We start from the raw sequence: 19,573 nt of genomic DNA, 5'->3' as shown, positions 1-19,573 counted from the left end.
CAGTCTCCAAACGAGGGGGAAAACCTTCTATCTGAGAGCAAACAAATATGCTGAGCTGGGAGCAGCTTCTGGGAGCCCAGTGGAATCTTTGCTCCAGAATGGAAAGCCTATCAATGTCTTTCAATAAGCTTCCCATGGAGAAAATAGGACATGTTTCTCCTTGAGGATTTGGCCATTTTTTTGTCACAGAATGAAAATAACCTTTTTGTACAGGAGCAGGTTTTATAAACCAGGTTTTTAATTAGTAAACAGGAATTTAGTGAATCATTTTTCTGCTATGGACTTTAAAGAGAAAGAGAAATCAGAAGGAAAAAAAGAAGTGTGGTTCATTCTAGAACTTTATTTTAACCTAATCCCTTTGCTGCCACAGTGTTTAATGAACTATCATTTACTATGTTCAGTGTATTTTTTGTGGAAGATTATAAGTCAAATTGAGACTAGTAAATTGGCCACTCTCATTACAGTGCATGCCCATAGGAAATGTTTCACCTATTTGTTGCTCATTCTAAGTTCAAGTGACATCGGGGTTCCCTCTCCCATCTTGGAACTTGATAATATACATATCACTTGTATCTTTCTTCTTCTGGATTTATCCAGCTTTTGAGAACTTATCAATTTGATGATCTTGGTGGTATAGTCAATATTGGCTGCAGAGTAATTCCTCCCTGTATTACGAATTTCTGGCAACTAATACAATACAATACAATGAAGTCTGGCAACATGAAATTAAGATGTCTTGGAGGATAATGTGTACCATAATACACATCTCCTGTGATCTTGCCCCATTCCTGAAGTAACAGAACCAACAGAGTCTTCTTTGTTCTTAAGGAGAAGACAAAAGAGAGGAGAAGTTTCTCTCAGTTCTGGGGTGGGAAATGGTATTCCTCACCTGCCATGAGACCAGTATGTTTTCCAGGATGTCTTTCAAACTGTTTTTCAACTTGCTAATACTACATCAACTGGAACTGTCAGCTGTTTTTATAGTGTAGTCCATTCAATGTTACTCATGCTAAAATCTGTATTTGCATATTAGAGATGCACTCCACCTAATCTTGTCTTTTCAGCCATTCCTCCACAATATTAGTTTTACATATATTATGGTTTCATATTTTTATCCTTTGATTATAAATAAATTACTTCCTTTTAATTAAACACACAAGGTTGGGGGTTTTGGTTGATCCCCCCCCCCCAAAAAAAAAAAAAAAAAAAAAACGAACTTCTCCATTGTTATGATTTTGCTGAATATTTCTGACTGGCATTTCTTTGTTTTTTTGTAAACATGATGACTGTTTTTCTAATTATGGTAGCAGGTATTGATGGGAAGTGACATATAATCAAGACTTCTAGTTCAATTTTCTGTTGCAAATAATGTTACAGAGTTTGCTTATATACCCTGTTACGTTTTTTCTAAACGCTGTTCTTGAAGCATGAGATTGCAGTTAGGTTTGTGACAATTTTCAAATGAGACAAATAGTCATGTTGGTTCTTTTGGCTTTCCTTTCTCTGATTCAAGATAGGAAAGGTTTTTCCAAGAACTGGCTACACTGCCAATTCTCTGCTTTTTGATGTCAATATAACAAGACAAGACTCTGCATTTCACTGTTCATCTTTTTAAAATTAAGACTAGTAATTAAGAGAAATAATGTATTGCATGCCCTTGGGACTGAAATCTTTTTTTGTTCTAGAAGTGGTCCTCATGAGAATAGGGACTATCATTGCCTTGGCCTTGAAAATATAATTAGGTTTTATAGATATTTATATTTTAGTTTTTATATATATATATATATATATATGTTTTGCAAATTAATAATCTTCCTGAAAAAATGCCAGTGATGGCAAATCACAATCCTTAACCTGTAGGACACAGTAATTTATGCACAGTAGTATTTATTAGTTACATACACTACATTATATTGTGATGTTCTAGAAATGAAATTAAGGCAGTTTTTACTCTTTATTAAAAGATAAAATAGACAGGAACCACTGAGAAAAGCAGAGGTGGGAATGATAGAAATGGAAAAAGAAGATCAGTGTTTTCTTGTGGATGTTTAGAAGAAGTTGATGTAATAAATTCATGAGTCAAAATGGACAAAAAGTCAAAATGGTCATGTCAAAATTGAATGAAAAGGGGCATCATAGGCAGGTATAAATTCTCTTATATCTGTTCAAGACTGGTTTAATCTTTCTGCCTGTGAGCAGCAGTGGAAAAAAAAAAGGGGAAAAAAACCCAAAAAACTTTTCTTGCTATAATCCTTACTAACTTTTCTTTTAAGCTTTCCTCTACTGTGTTTATTCTCTCTAATTCTGATTTTGATGTCAGAGTAGGTGATACTTCATCTCTCTCCTGCCGAGCAATTTAAAAACATAAGATAAAACAATCTCCCTGCAATGTCCCATAACACCTAATTGCTTAAACACTACTCTTATCTGTACTGTGCTCTTCTGACCTATTCAGATAAGAACTGTTCAATTATATGCTTTCCAGAGTGATTCGGAGGTTGAACAAAGTAAACTGGAAAATACAACCAAAAATTGGTTAATTGATGAGGTGCAGAAGCAAAGAGTTGAGATACTGGATGTGATATATAGTATATTTTTCTAATATTCAGACTTGCTTCTTCCTTGTATATACAGCTCTGACTTCCAAGACATCAAGAAATGATTTGGCTTCAGGAGCTAACTGATGCTGAGTCACCACCCACAATTTGGGGTGTGTGCTGCACAAACACGGAAGACAATCCTGTTCACAATTCTAATAAACTTCAAGGGGGAAGTTTTAAACTTAGACAAGGAGGAAATAAATACTCCAGAATAGACTATTAAATAAACCGCTCCTTGATTGCATTGTCCTTTTAATTGCTTTGTTTTCTCAAAACTAAAATACCATATTTAGGAAAAAAATCTATTACTTGCTTCAAATACTGCTGGCCATTCAGTAAATAGACTTGACAAGGAGAACTCAAAATATGAAAACTAGAAGATGTGCAATTGTGATAATTTTAAATGAAAAATTTAATCGAAATTGACAGATTTCTGTCAGACATTTTGCTTTTACAAATGCTTTGTTTCAGAAAAATATTTTATTTCTCTAAATAGTACTGGATAGTTTAGACTCGTAAATTTATTTTTGCAATTAAATTCAGTAGTGACTTAATAGTTTTCTAGTTTTTTGTAAGTCTTTTTCTCTTAAAATTTACTTTAATATATTTTCAATATAACTTGTGAAAAAATGCTTTCAATGTAGTGTTGTAATATACAAGACATTATAATGTTGTACAAGTCATTATAACCATGTAATACCCCTATAAAGTAGATAGCATACAGTGTACACAACTTTATACTTAACCTATAAAAATGTGATTAAAAATACCTATATATTCATGTTTACTTATAATCAAACTTTAAAGGATTTAATTGTAATTTAAACCCCCTTTTCTTCATTTGCGTGATTCTTTGTAGTCTTTTGAACTACGCAGTTTTCATATTTTACAAGATACTGTAGTGTAAGGCAAATACATGTGCATATATTTAAACTTATAGCTAGTCTTTAGAGTATCTGAGAAATCCTTGTATACAATAGAAAAAAAAAAAAAAGATTAAATCTCAAATCGCTTTTTTATGCAGGAGTAATGGCCTCAAATACCTTTCCTGGTGGGAACGTACCTTGTCTTTATTTCATAGAGTAATTGGTCTCAAAGTACTTGTCTAGCAATTCTGCTAATAATAGTTTCTCATTTTCTCACAATTTAAACATAAAAATATGTGAATTGCTCTAAATTATATTGTATCAATATACTTTATGGGAATTCTTTTCCATTACATTGCCCTAGCCAACACTGCTAAAGTTAATTGTTTCTTGTAAGGTTGATTTATGGTGAACCAACAAGGCTGATATTTTTCTTGTGATGATTTGATTGCACACTGGGTTTGCAGAAAGAGATAACCAGAAATGTGTGTTGGGAGATGGATTAAGTTAGTGTATTAATGAACTACATGTCATTATGCATTTAGCATATCTGCAGATACTGAACATAGATTCTGGTCAGTAATATGCCACAGATAGTATACTGGTTTAGATACAGCACAGTTCTGTGAGATGAAGATGTTATACATACAGGATACTTTGATCAGTTTTCTCTCAACTCACCTGATGATACTGTAAAAATAATAGGAAGAGTGAAGAAAATCACTTTTCTATTTGTATTTTTCTGTTCTATGATTAATTTTTAATTTTCTTCCCGATGAAAATAGTTGTTTTCCTTTAAAAGAAAGAATTATTTTTTTTGCCTACAAATCAATCACCATTTCCTTAGCAAGATTATGTCATTAGTCACAATGTCAGAGTTATATATGTTTGAGCAGCAGAAGAAGATTTTATTACAATTGAGAGAAATTGAATTGAAAAATTTACAGGGTTGTGAACAAGAAATTCTTTGAATAATTTTCTCTAATGATCCGGTATATAGTGTAGTACTTCTGTTTAATATCTTTCAAAATCAACTGTTCCAAATAATATTAACAACATAAGCGTTTTCTTCAAACCCTGCTGATTACTGTCTTTGTTTTTCAATAGAAAATACAATCTGAATTAACAAGCCATGAGATTAGTTTGGAAGAAATGAAGAAACGAAACCGGGGTAAAGATGCTGCCAAAAGAGTGCTTTCCCAAATTGATGTGGCACAGGTATGCATATTTTACTTCCTCCAGTTTTCCACCACTTGTGCAAACAAACAGCATGAGTAGTACTATTACTATAGTATGAAGTGTTCTTAAGGTATCTCTTTTTTTTTTCAGGACATGGTTTAGTGGTCATGGTGGTGTTGGGTTGATGGTTGGATTTGATGATCTTAGAGGTCTTTTCCAAACTTAATGATTTGATTTGATATCTTCTGGTTTAGTTGCTCCTTTCTAGCCTGGAAATTAGTGGCTAATGCACACATCCATATCTTCTTACTGCTGTTTTTTCTAGTACAGCCTTTCTATCTAGTTGGCAACAGTTCTAGGGTACCTGGAGCTGATGTAGCCAACTGGTAGGGACACTATATAAAGGGTGTTTTGAATGTGCTGCAGTTGTAAGAAATAAAACTACAATGAGGGTTTTTGGTACACCTTTTGAGGTATTTGAAAATATTTACAGTTAGAAGTGTGTTAAAGTATTTGGAAATATTTGATAGAACTGTGTTGAAAGACAAATCTATACTAAGCAGTTCATTGAAGTCATCTAAAATGTTAGCTAATGCATTATTTCATCTAGCTTAATAGACAAAGGGAGACCTGTTTGAAACTGAAGAAGATTTAATTAATGCTTAGGAACAATACACATTTTTACCCATTAATCTGTGATGGGTTCTTGACTGTTTTGCTGCTTTTGTTTTTGGCATTAGTGCCAAAGTTCCGCAGGCTGCAAAACAAATTGTCATAATTCATTAGGAAAGACAAAGAATTTCATTATGGTATTAACAGTAAACAAGGCCATCTTTTTCTTCATCTCTGTCAAATAATTCTAGGTATTTTAGCTTCAGTTTTATGTTTTATTATGGATAACATTAATGGCTTTTTAACAGTTAATTAATTTGAAAAGAAGTTGATGGGGTTTTTTAATGTTTCCTCTTATCTGCAGGACTAGCTTTTCTTTGTTGAAAATATTTACGTTTCCTTATTTTTCTGTCATCCTTCACACTAACTCACCTTCTGATTGTCTCCATGGCAGCTGTGATGTTGCCCGTATTTCATCAGTGAAATGCAGGCATCAGATGACTTCATATCTAAATGTTTATAAATTCAACAGCATGCAAGGGAGCACTACCCTTTCTAGGTGCCTTTTTTTTTTCCTTAATCCATCTTTGTGCAGGTATTTTTTAATTCAAAAGGCTTCTCTAGATGACCATATGCATCAGTCTGAGTTTTGACAAATTGGTGGGGTCGCTTTGAAAATATTTTTTGCTTACATTAGATAAAATATGAACAAAAAATAGCAAATTTACATGCATAATGTAAATACCAACTACCAAAAAGTGTAAAAGCTTTGTTCCAAATATTTATTGACTATATTTGATTTTAGGCCAGTGAACTCTCTTGAATTCTTTTCCATCATTGTGCAGCACCTCTAGTGGTAAATCACATTTCACTAGATTCGTCTTCACTCACTTTTTTCCTGAAGAGCATTCTCACTTACAAATAAATACTGCATGCATTTCTCTTTTTTTTTTTTTGCGCTAAACAATATTTCTGATCTGGCATGTATTTTTTTCTAAGTTTAGTTCACTTACCTAGACAGAAAGTAAACAATTGTGAAAGTAAGTAATTGCTATGAGGTTGTGAAACAGCTGTTAAGTGACCAAATTTATCTTGACTTTTTGGATTACTGTAGGTTGAGAGTTAAGTTCCATTTTTTAAATTTAAGGGAAAAAGGACAATTAGCAAAATAAAAATCTATTTCCACTATAGTGATTTAATACCTAGTTAGTCCTACTAGGCAAAGAACGGTTACATGAAAGTGGAATCTTATCTGAGGAAGGGCTATTTTAGGAAATTCAATAATAAATTATTTGCGGGAAGAAATTACACAGCAGACAAATTACATTCTTGTTTATTACTTTCACCTATCTTTTAGGGTGAACACGCTTGTCAGAGTAAAAAGATACCGAGTTGACTCCCTTCCTTTACTGCATTACTATTTCCTAGTGATATTTTAACATTATTTAATGTAATAAAATATAAAAGAATGTTAAATCTCTAAAAGTATTTAATTACCTGTGATTTTGCTTTTGAATAACAATGGATCATTTGTTTCTAAAGAAGACATTTTCCTCAAATAAAAAATGAATAATTCTGACTTAGTTGTGGGCTTTCCTTTTCTCCCACCAGTTGTTGCTGTGCTATTTAGGCCAGCCAGGTTTGCCTACTGACCATGAAGTTTGAGTATTGCTATCAGTTCAACTGTTGATGTGAAGTAAATTCAGCTGATGACACGTTTTAAGTATTTCAGAATTCTGATGTTGCTTCTCACCAAAGATCCATTTAGCCCCAAACCGTATCTTCAGTAGCAGCAGAAGACAGTGAGGAGGTACAGCAAGGTGAACAGTTAGTGATGCTTCCCAGTGGTTTGCAGCTAAGCGACTTCTGGATCAGAGAGATTTAAAAGCTCATGTCTAAATACTTTCTGAAGTCTTGCAAATTGCTGGAATCCTCAACTTCATTTAACAGCTAGTTACACAATTTAACTGAATGCTGTTCTTCCTTCTGTTCATTCTGGTTTCCCTATATAAGAGTTTTACTTGGTGCCACCTTCTTCGTGAATTTTGAGAAACAGCTAACAATCATTTGCTACTCAACTTTTTGCATACTGCTAATTTTACTTGTCCTCAGTTGTCTCTCTTCAGACTGACTATTATGCTAAAGCATACTGAGACCTTTAGATATATAGCTTTGATGGTCCTGTCATTCTTCTTTATACATTTTCTATTTTTACAGTAAGTTTTTTGAGATGAGGTGATCAAAACTGCACACATTATTCAGGCACAAAATAGCTTTATACAATGACTGTTATACTGTGACAGGTATTTTCTTTTTTTTATTCTTTATGTTCCAAATAATTCCAAATACCCACTTTGCTTGTTGGCTGCTTTTAAGTATTGAGCTGATATTTTCTTTTAAATGTTCGAGATAAATGTAAGCATATAACTTTTATAGTTATCTATTATAACTCAAGTGAGAGTGCTAATAGATAATGTAGATCCCACTTGTATATCAAGCTTACTGTTTCTTTTGTGATGTGCATTACTTAATGTTGGGATGAATTAAATATAATTTGCTTGGTTTTTTCCTACAGATCCTCAATACTGTGCAATCCTTCAGTGACTCTTCACAGATAGCTTTAATTTTCTCTGCCATTAATACTGTCATTCTCTCTCTTTTCTGGATCATTTTTAATGTATTGACCAACACAAATTGCAACAGATACTGATGTGGCATTGCATGCTTCCCACAGGACTTGATCTTCATCAAGTTGAAGTGTCACAAGAGGATGGAAACCTAATTAAGTATGAATTTAGTGTATGCAAACACACTGAAGAAAAACAAGCCTATTTATTCCTACCCTTTGATTCCTATTTTTATTCAATTGTTCACTTATTTATCTAGGGAGAGATTTCCTTTCTCACCGCATTGGATCTCAATTCCATCAAGAGTATTTAATGAGGAAAGTTGTTGGATGGAGCTGCTGGAAAGCTACACAGTTTTCTGTCTTACCCAGAACTGCCTTCTGCTCATGATTGCTGCCTCCTTCACAGAAATCTGATAGATGTGGGAAGCATATTTACTAATGCCTATGCATAGGCTAATTCTATTCCTTATTAGAGTTTTTTTCAAGTTTGTATAGCACAGACAACATTGTATTGGTATAAAGTGTCCAGGATTTGAAGATCATAAAGTCAAAAATGTGTTTGCAGATGCTGAGTTCCTATTTAATTACTTACCCATTTCTTAGCGACATCCTTCCTTTTTTTTTTAAACAGTACAAAAACTTATTTTACTAGTACTTTGCTCTGTACTTCACAGAGAAATCAGTTCTTATTCAAGTAGATAATTAAAATGCCCTTTCTTTGCTTTATTTTTAATTATTTCCCCTCCCCCTGAGGTAGGGATCATGTGAGCAAGCAATATAATTAATGCACAAAGATAACAAATTGTGAAAATTGTGAAATTAGAAGCCATGCTTGTCATAGATTTTTCTGCCTTCAAATTACTTTCTTTTTACTCTAGGTTATGCTTTTTAAAATGGAAATAGAAATCAATTTTATACTCTAAATCTCAGGTTTTGTGCTAGACCTACTTACTGCCCAGCCACTTTATTTGGGTTTCTTTGAGGGACTAAAAGATTCACTCCTCATACCAAGAAGCAGCAACATGGTAGAGTTGATGAGCATCCACTCTGGAATGTGAATGTGTTATGCTCAAGCCATTAAACCACCATTCTTACTCCATCCCCCACCATTTTCATATTGGAAAATACAAAAACCTCTCCCTTTCTTCAGTTGAGTATATGGGCTCTCTTGTTGCTGGCTCTGCTGCATCCAGTGCCCTGGATGATACAAGAATTTTCTTCCTCCTGCGAAGACCGAGATTCTCTGCTGCTGGTATTTTCCCCAAAAGTTTTAAATTCTTTAAATAAGAAACTGCTGACTGATAATGGATCCTAAGTATTCTGAAACAGGTCTAAGACTTGTCTTCAGTGTCGATTTGATTTCACATTTACTACTCACCCATGCTTCCTTTTCAGAAAAAGCTGCAGGATGTCTCCATGAAGTTTCGCTTGTTTCAGAAGCCGGCCAACTTTGAACAGCGCTTACAAGAATGTAAAAGAATTTTGGATGAAGTGAAATTGCAGGTGCCCAAGTTGGAGATGAAGAGTGTTGAGCAGGAAGTAGTACAATCACAGTTGGATCATTGCATGGTGAATATTTAAACATACTGTCTTTCTTTTTGTTTCCTGTCTGTTCTGGCTTTCAAATTTAAAGTATTTTCAATGACAATGTCAATATTTTGGGGGAGATATTAGAAAAGATTTAAGAGCAAAGTTACACAATGAAAGTTATAGGAACCTTTTTAGTTAAAGTTTGATTTTCTCAAGGAGAGGAGGATAGAGAGAAGGGGTTGATCTTCCTTGTCCTACTTCTCTTGGTTGCAAATGATGTTAGAAGGACATTGTACACTTAAAATTGTATTCAGTTTCAAAGTTTGCCAGGATATAATAACATGGTGAAATAGTTGTAACGGCCTTACAGTAACTTTCCTTTCTGTAAATTGTCTGCTTCTGTTATGGCAAAGAACTCTCAGAAGCATGAGGCGCCAATTAAACGAATGAAAAATTTTGAAAATATGGATTTATGTGGAGAAAGCTAAAAATTACAGAATGTTGTCCTGAATTCAGGATGAGAAACAAAGTATCGTTACTCATGAAATTGAAAAAAAAAGAAAATCAAAACATTCTCATTTCAGTGAACTATCAAACAATGGTCATGCACTGCCACTGTGTGAGAAAGCCACTTAGGATCCCTTTCTAATTCCCCCTTCCCATCTTGCATATGAATTTATCTCCCTGGATTGGCTCTATTTTCCACAATATGCTATGGTCGTGGAACTCCATGATGTAACCAAAAGAGATGTTGCAGTGCACAAGTCTATTCTAGCCAGGAAACACAAAACATAAAGGAAAACCATAGATTACAGTTTCCATGCGATGGCATGCTATGAATTTCTAACGGTTGAAGAGCAAAAGATGACCTGAATGTGGCCTAAAGAATATGGGGGAAATCTATATGTATCCCTTTAATATCCCTGTAATCCTGTACCCCTTTACTGTTGAAGGGAAGTAGAGATAAGGATGAACACTGTGTGTTTGATAATAAAACGGAGATTTTAACAGCACAAATCAGAACAATCAGATCCTTGTTTTCTGCTGGTTTTTTTTCTGGGGCAATGGCATGCCTGAAGATTATTTTTTTTTGCCTCAACCTCTTTCAGATCTAAATGTAAGAATTTAAATTAAATAAGCATGGAACAAGCCAATGTTTTGGGGTTTGGCGTTTTAGTTTTAATCTTGGGTTTTTTCCTAAATGCATTTACCCTTAAATTCACATTCTTATCAGAATGATGTGGTAATTAGAAATCCTGTACTGAATTAAAGTATCTTCACTCAGCAGCTAGCTTTTCCAGCCCTGTCATATTGTGTGGAAGACTTACAGTATTCTTAGAGCATTGTGTTTACCGAGTGCTTGCATGCTGTCACTTACTGAACACTTGTTTATCCCTTATTTTTTGCTTATCATTGAAATAGTGCAGGAAAATCCAGTGAATTATATAGTATATTTTGGCTTAACCTCATCACATTACTTTTTCATGTTAAAATTTTAAATTTAATTTTTTTTTAATTATTTAATTTTTGAGTAGTATTACACTTAGTAAATGTAGGGGAAATCCTCTATCCTACCAGTCACCTCATTCAGTAGTATGAAAAGCTGTTGGGTTTTTAAATTAGTTTAGTGGCTATTTGTAGTTTAAATACATCCAACAAGCTGTGTGAGTTGACAGAAGACATCTCTTGTTGTTTTAAATACTGCATTATCTAAATCAGTTTGAAAACAACCTTTGTCATATCTTAAAACAATTAGTGATGGCGTGTACTTTCTTATGTATACCATTTCTATCATTGGTTTTGGTGAGAAGTCTTTGAAGCCAATATTAGTAAAGATAGGCTGTTCTCAATCTGTTCATTTGAATTCTGATTTAGAAACTGATGAATTTTTCTTACAAACTTTTTTAATACGTGCGCAGACTCAGGGTGAGTTTTCTCTATCCTCAGGTCACATACCATGGTACCTCTCAACTCCTTTAGCTTTCAAACGGGAGTGGAAGGTGCTCAGGGTCATGCGTGATGGTGGTTTTATACAGCAAACAATGCAAAGCCTTCTAGTGCGTCTTTATAATACCTTCAATAGTCTTTTCTGTTGTACTTATTTTAACAGCGGCGTTTCACTTTCATATTTCTATTTGATTAGAAATTATATAAAAGCCTGAGTGAGGTGAAGTCTGAAGTGGAAACAGTGATAAAAACCGGGAGGCAGATTGTTCAAAAGCAGCAGACAGAGAACCCAAAAGAACTGGATGAAAGGCTCACAGCTTTGAAGTTGCAATATAATGAATTGGGTGCAAAGGTAAGCTCTGTGCTTTTAATACAAAACTATGCCCTCTTTTTAACTGGCAAAGTGAAGAATACTCTTGGTATGGTAAGTAAATTGGTTCCTTTCAAGGCCCTCAGTTTTTCTAAACAGTGGGACAGAAAGAATGGAGGCAAAGGCGATCATTAGGATGGCTGTTCAGTTGCTCTGAGAAAAAATAACCTTCTGGAAAACTATAAAATTCCTTTATTACAATTTAAAATTATACTTTCTTAATGTTTTAATCTATTTTTTTCTACTAGTTCATTGGGTTTTAGGGGTCAGAGGGAGATGTCGTTTCATTTTAATGTCTCAAACAGTCACTTGTTTCAAAACACTTCAGGTCAGAAAAATACTTAGATTTTGTTTGTGATTTTTTTCATGTTTTATTTGAAGAGCTACTTCATAAAAGAGAATTCTACCTTTTCATTTCCTTCTGCCTCTGACTGTACAGATCTTTAAGTATATCATTTCCATTTGTTGCTGTTCAAAAATCCATTGACTGAAAATTCTTGCTACTGCAGCTTTCCTCAGGAGGCATTTGTGTACCACTCTGCTTTGCTGCTTCTGCACTCTGAACTACACATATGTTCAGTTATTGTTGCAACTGTTCCCTGGTTTAAATGTCAGGTACAATCCTGACTTAGCCTTTTCACTGTATCTTAATATATAAGCCACGTAGAATATTGTTTAGTTATCAGTATGTGGAATAATTGTCCCATTGTTATACATCTCGGATACCAGCAAACCCTTGTTTAGAATTTGGTCATTTGTCATCCTCCATTACATAGGGATTATCAAATTTCTTCATGTTAGGCAAAACTAAATCATCATCCTTTGAACTTTGTAATGAGGAGTGTATTGCCTTGGAGTACAACATTTTGTTTTGTTTTAAATCTAATATTTATACAGTACTCGGTTTGACCGCTTAGTGAGTGTCGGCATATGATTAGGAGGACAACATGAAGACTTTCCCAATATTGTTTTATATAATCTTAGCTTCACCTACAGAAAAAGAGAAATAGTTCTCAAAATGTGGCAGACTTTCACCCTATGATGCCAATGATAAGGTATTTGTATATAATTAACCTTATAGAATCAATTCCTTTTAATTTCCCAAGCACTGTCATTCCTTGTGTAAAATTTGCAACTATACATCATCTATTTCTTTATTGATTCATGTACACTGAAATGCTGTTGCATTTCCTAACAGGAAAAAGTTTTGTTTACTCAGTTCTTCCTAAAAGTCAACTAAACAGACAGTAGGAAAGACAGACTACTAACCAAAATTAACAAGACTGTGATTGGAAAAAAACCCACGTATGTCAATCCCCGAAGGCATTTTATTCTGGGTCTGCATTACCTGTGGAGTACGTTGCCTGCTCCTGACATACAACGCTCTGCAAAGACCTTTGAGCTCTGAAGAGGAGTTGTGGCTTTGTCGTAAAGAAGACTTCATGCAAACAATTCAATTAACAACTGTCCTTCATTACTCTGTTTTCTTCTTGCCCTCATTAGAACTATCCGCAGAACTTCTAAAAGTTCTAGGATTAGAGTAAATGTGGTGCTGTAACTGGCTGAATGAAGATTGTGAATGACAGTTCTAACTGCCTATTTCTAAAATATATACACTTCAAATATACGAAACAGGACAGAATGCAAATTGTTTACTTTGTCAGATTATAAATTATTAAAACCCTAAATTATTGCTAGCTAGGAAAATGAGTCCATGGTAATAGTGAGAGTCAGTGTGTGGTTTAAACACATAATCAAGCCCCACTGACTACAATATGATAAAACAATAAGAGTTATGTTACTTTTGACAGAGATAATACTCATTTGGGAACCTGATTTAAAACAGTTCTCTCTCGTGCTAGAAAATAAAGGTATTAAGAGACATCAATCTTTGGGTGTCAAGAAAACTGAAGAGTCTGCTTCATTAAGGTGCAGATAGCTATCATTTGAGGTTAGATAAAATATTTGGTTTCTCTATTATTTTAGAAAGGACTGTGGCATTTGTTTCTACATTAATTTTAACTTAACAGCAGACAGGTGCCATTGTTTTAGGAAACCTCTCTTAACTAATGAAGGGATAAAAATGTGCTATTAGGAAGCCATTAGTGATCTGAAGTGAGCCATATTGCAAATTAATGTGTCTCAAAAATCCGCAGTGCTGTGTTTAGCTTTGTTGGCCTAGATGTAATTTCTCACTTTTACTTTTAAATAGCATGGTAGTTAACAGTTTTAGAGAGAGTCACAAAAGCCCAGAGATATAGAACTAAAAGAATCAGCCGTTATCAGCCCTAATTGATTGCATTCAGTCAAAGTCTTCTTAAGAGAAAACTGATAATAGTTATAACTAGTATTAAGGCTTAGGACTGAAATGTATAGTCTGAAGGAAAACCACATCTTCAACCATAGACTCACTTTTGTGATTTTGTATGTACTGCATCAGGAGGTCCTCCCCTATTTAAAGCAATCCTTAAGCACATTTTTAAGCATAGACAGGAAAATTATTATTGTATTTTCTGATAATTTCTGTACATACTCTGGTTTTGCTATATATTTTAGGTATCATAACTTTAGACTTTCTGAGTTTTCCCTTTAAGAAGAAGGGGAAGGTGTGAGAGGTTTTTTATTTGTTCCTTTTTTTTTTTTTAATACATATATACATATGGATATAAATACCTGTGAATACTCCTAATTGCTTAGGTAGTATCAGACCTTAAAGTTCTCTTTGGTCTAGGAATGAGTTCTGTCTGTTCAGCCCATTGAGTTTTGCCCCTCATTTATAGCCAAATATGCTTTAAAAGCATGAAGGATAATTTTGAGACCTTAGCAGTGGCCTCAGTGTAAATAGGTTTGAGATGAAATTGCAAGAAAACCAAATGTCACGTGAATATCATGGTGTAGTGGTTACATTTACGACAACTATTCCGTGCCTGGGCTTGCTTACGCATTCCCTTGCCCACATTCTCTCTCTCTCTCTCTCTCCCCGACACAAGCATATATACATTTATACATGGAGGCAACTAGATTAGAGCTTAGGTAGTTTGGTAGTTGTGAGTGGCTGTGAGGTAGGGTTTGTAGCATACTTGTGTCAAATCTGTCTGTGGTAATTCGTCAGAGCGGGGAGCTGGACTCTAAAAGAAAGTGTCAGTAATAATGTTCTTGCTGCTCTCCTAAGGGCATTGCATGCGGTAGGGGCTATTACTTACGAGGTCAGGTCTTTCCTCACAATCCCACTGCGGCACAGGGATTTTTAGCCGTAAGACTAAAAGTCTGTAAAATACCGTTCCTTTGCTTTAAATACCTGCTTTTCTCATTTTACTTTTATTTGCTATATCCAAGAGTTCTTGTGAGTAAACTATTTAGCGTAGCCTAAATAGCTTTAAAATACAGAAAAAATTTATGGAGATACTACATTTGATATCACTTTATGATACAGAAGGCCTTTAGAGGGCACTGTTTCCTATTTTTCTTTAGAAATACATCTTTACATTTGAAGTACAAACAGAAACTGATTAATCACTAACCTCTGGATATTTACAATTTATATGGAAATAGTGTAGCTTTATTGATATTATATACAGAATTTAGAGATGTATATAGCAACACAAATATTCCTTCTGTGTTTGGGCATGTATCAGTAACTTCATTTTATAGTATACCAGGTGTTTAGAGTTCTTACAGAGGCAATCATGCTTGGGGTAGTGCACTTTGCATTGTATTGCTGCTAAGTACCTGCAAATAGTTATTTACAATGGCTATTAATATTCATCAGAAGAAGTAGTGAAAAACATGTGTAAATTCCTGGCTCCATGTGTGAATGGAGCTCTAAAAAGCTGAGTTTTATGGTCCTTCTCAGGGATTTACCTCTTGGCCTGCCTGTAAGTTCTGAGGTCTCATTTAATAAATTTGTCATACAAGAAAGCACATAAAGCACATCTGGTGAAGAAGAAATGTTCTGAGATTTTAGTAGTAAGCTTCTACAGAGTGGTAATACATGATCAGGGACACTTTATTGCTTATTTCCTGGGCAAATCTGATCTGTTTACTCAGGGATAGCAAAAGACATGTACCTAACCTCATAACATCCTATTACATTTTAAAACCTCAAACTCTCCTTGGCAGTAGAGCTAGGAAGCAATTTGATCATTGTGCAACTACTTGTACTCAAACAGTGTCAAAGCCCAAAATAATTTTAGTAGATAGTGATACCAGTTTTGAATACCTGGCACTACTGTAGACAATTTTTTTTATATTTAAAAATACTTAAATAAAAATCAGTGGCTACAATCTCACTTGATTACTCATTGACATGCAAGGTAATTAGTAATTTCTTTTAAGTATTAGTGACCTATGGAACACTTTTAATCCACCTTCTTTGGCTGGGCTTTTTTAAACTTCAGCACAACATAATTTATTCATTTGTATTTTCTAACTACTAATAGCCTAATGTCTATCGTGGCATATGTTCCCATCTGAGATCTCTTCATTTACTCTTCTGCCTTCTCTACTAAGTATGTGGAACCTTCTCTCGCTCTCCCTGAATCTGCTTAGGGGCTTGCAGGGAAGATTGTATTTCCCCTATTCCCCTGGGTTACACAAAAGTGCAGTGTAAGACAGTGAAGAATATAATTCCTCAGCCTTCCTTCTAGGTACCATGTAATATGTTTAAAAGAACTTAACAAATAAAACAGAAATTGTCCATAGTACTTCACATCCAAAACATTCAGCAAACTAAAAACTGAAAAGTTAATTGTGCTGCCTTAGTTTGACATCGTTCAGTGACTTTTATGTTTCAAGATGATGGCGTTCCTTTGGCAGAGAATTTTTTTCTTCTGTGTAGTGCAGCTATGTAGAAAAAAACCTTGAGGATTTAGTATCACTAGCTGGCCATCTGTATGAAAATATGCTCTTTGAATGGTTTGGACATCTATTTTGTGTCTCAGAAAGCCTGTTAATTCAATTGTTCCAAAATACTTTGCTAGGCATGACTTCAAAATGGAGGAGGAGGAGGAGGTTTGCAGAGGTCTACTGCTAGTTCAAACTCAATGTGTCTTTATGCACATATTTTTCTTGTAGGTGTTTGCATTCCAGCAGCAAAATTACAGATATTGAGAGACCTAAGGCAAGATATAACTGTATTGAAAGTGCAACTTGGCTTGTGAAATTGCAAGTTAAGCTTTTCTAGAAAAATGGCATCTAGAAAATGGTATATAAAAATCCTTTAACCTGTTTGACTGAAGAGTTAAGAAACACATGTTTTCTTTCTGCAGGTGACAGAGAAAAAGCAAGAGTTAGAGAAATGTTTGAAATTGTCCCGGAAGCTACGAAAAGAAATTAATGCTATGACAGAATGGCTTGCAGCGACAGATGCAGAACTGACAAAGAGATCAGCTGTGCAGGGGATGCCTAGCAATTTGGATGCTGAAATTGCCTGGGGCAAGGTAACAATGTAACACACACTGTACCTTTATGCATATTACAGAATGATAGGTTTCTTTCTCGATAAAGAAAGAGAATGAAAACTCTGGCATTTTAATTAGTAGAACTTTGTAACTGTTATGGCATTGTCTCACCCTGACACTAATGCTCAGAAAAGTTTAAACCATCTTGTCTCTGCATATATCAATAGCACAGTTCACGTTCATATTGCAATAATCTTCACTGAGATGAATTTAAAGTTAGATTTTCATTTTTCAGAGTACTATAAATTATCCATCCAGTATCTATGTAAACAGAGATCCATGTAAATAGCGATCCCTTTCTCTCTCATCCCATTCTACTCATGATTAGAAAAGTATTTAACAGTAAAACAACTCCAGTGGATAAAAGCTTAAGGAAGTCAGAATACTATATATTCCACGTGTTCAGACAGCAGCCAGGAGGCGAGATATTTGTTTTCTTACTCTTTTTGGCTTGTAGCTCATTTGTTTTCATTCCAGGGGCTTCTTTCTTCCATGAGACTTCACCCTGAACTCTTATTTTAGGTTAAAACTCAAAGCCTAAAATGAAACTTTCCTCAAAATTACTATGTGTGCCACAGTTGAAACATCTTACAGAATCACTGAGGAATGCAAGGGTTCCGCATCAAACTATGTACCTCTGTGTGATGTTAAGACTTAGCACGGTATAATTCAACACTAGCTAATCTAGTTTATATTCTGCATATGTAACAAAAATCCAGTCTAACTCAGAACATAAACCAAGTCATCGTTGTACACGCGTACCAAAATCTGTGCTTTAGAGGAAACTACGTTCAACATTATCCAAAGTGTCAAAATTTCAAATAATTATGTGCAGCCAGCAGCATTTTGGCTAAGTGTTCCTATGTAATTTCAAAAGACAACTACAAAAAAAAAAACCTTAAACAGTACTGGGGTTTTGTGCAAAAGTTTACCACTTCTACTTTTTTCAATAGGAAGAATCCTTTAAACATTTCACCACTTTCACCACGCATTATAGAAATAGTCATGAATAATACACAGGCAACCTTTCCCATTTTTTTAAAGGCTGTGCAGATTAAAGGCACTGGAGTAAAATGTCGTTTGTGGTTTGTTTGTTTTGTTTGTCTTTAACTGCCCTTTTCGAGCTTCCAAGCTTGATAAAATGTCTTTAGCCTTGAAATGCACTGATGATTTACAAACTAATAACAATAAAAAGAAAGTCTCCAAGTCTTTTGTGAGGTTTGGAATTGGGGTTTTTTTGGTCATCAGTCTCTAAGAATGACAATATTTTAAAAGTAGTATCCAAAAATATATAAAGATCAACTTTTGCTATTATTATCTTACAGTTACTGCTTTGACTATTGCTGCTTTGACTTTCAAATCAAAACCGCGATCCCTAAAAAACCCATTGCTGCTTGATGTTCTCTCATTTTCACTTGCTGCTTTTCCTACAGCAATGTCTGTGCAGTTCCTCTCATTACCTTTGATTGATATTGTGATCTTAACACCCATAATAAAGGGACAAGTGTCAGATTTTTAAGAGATGGGTTAGACAATCATATGGTTTTAATGCCCCAAACTAACCTGCCAGTTACTCAGTCCATTTAAGTAAGAATCATCTTTGGTGGTGTTAAACTACGCAGTACAGTTCTGCTGACACAGAAAGGTACACTGTATGTTCCTGCATGCGTGCTCAGGAAAGTTAATCCAGATGTATACAGCTTCACAGCAGTTTAAATAGAAAGATTTGTCCTTAATATCATTTAATTGTTAGATATGAACCTTAATGCTTCCGAAGTTGCATAATTAGAACCTACAGCCTGATGATCAGCGCAGTTACACCGTGGGAAGTCCTTGTTATGTCTTACACTTGCTACAACAAGTACAACATATTTATCTTATGACAATCAAAAAAGATAACAAGAGCTAATTAAAATAAGAAATAGTAACATGAAAAATATGTCAAACGGGAACCACTCCGCCTACTAATCTTAAAGAAAGCCATTGAGTATTGTGAATTCCCACAAGGAATTGATACATAAAGGGTTGCAGGAAAAACTGTTAAAAAGCATATTTTGGCTTCAAATTCTGCCCAAAGCATTCACTGCAGCCTAACCTCATATAGTACCTCAGCTCTTCTCCTTCTGTCAGTTAACCACTAAAATAAGAACAAACAACTTTGGATGAGAGCAGCTGCCTCTTGTTGAAGTACGTATGTAGTGAGTGAGTGGCTTTCAGAATTCCTTTATTAAGATTCTCTGTAGGCAATATAAACCAATATTCACATAAATGTAAGCAGACTTCTATTTCTGAGGAATCCAACAGATAGTGTAAGTGGCAGATCCTAGCCTTCCAAACGTACTCATTTGCAGAAATATGTGAAGTTAGTATACTTTTTCCTA

At 34.6% G+C, this 19,573-nt stretch overlaps 1 protein-coding gene across 11 annotated transcripts in view; it reads left to right on the top strand.

The window, feature by feature from the left end:
- DMD (dystrophin) overlaps window positions 1–19,573 on the top strand; it is a 1,298,312-nt gene that overhangs the window by 589,929 nt on the left and 688,810 nt on the right. For all 11 annotated transcript variants that reach the window (XM_075033523.1, XM_075033524.1, XM_075033521.1 and 8 more), the window contains 4 exons: window positions 4,574–4,684; window positions 9,282–9,455; window positions 11,560–11,715; window positions 17,001–17,171. In XM_075033523.1, coding sequence (XP_074889624.1) covers window positions 4,574–4,684; window positions 9,282–9,455; window positions 11,560–11,715; window positions 17,001–17,171 — 612 coding nt within the window. The remainder of the gene's footprint in view (window positions 1–4,573; window positions 4,685–9,281; window positions 9,456–11,559; window positions 11,716–17,000; window positions 17,172–19,573) is intronic.

This window comes from Buteo buteo, chromosome 8 (assembly GCF_964188355.1).
Source record: "Buteo buteo chromosome 8, bButBut1.hap1.1, whole genome shotgun sequence".
NCBI lineage: Eukaryota > Metazoa > Chordata > Aves > Accipitriformes > Accipitridae > Buteo > Buteo buteo.
Note: the sequence above shows the minus strand (reverse complement) of the source record. Positions and strands in the feature narration are given on the sequence as shown.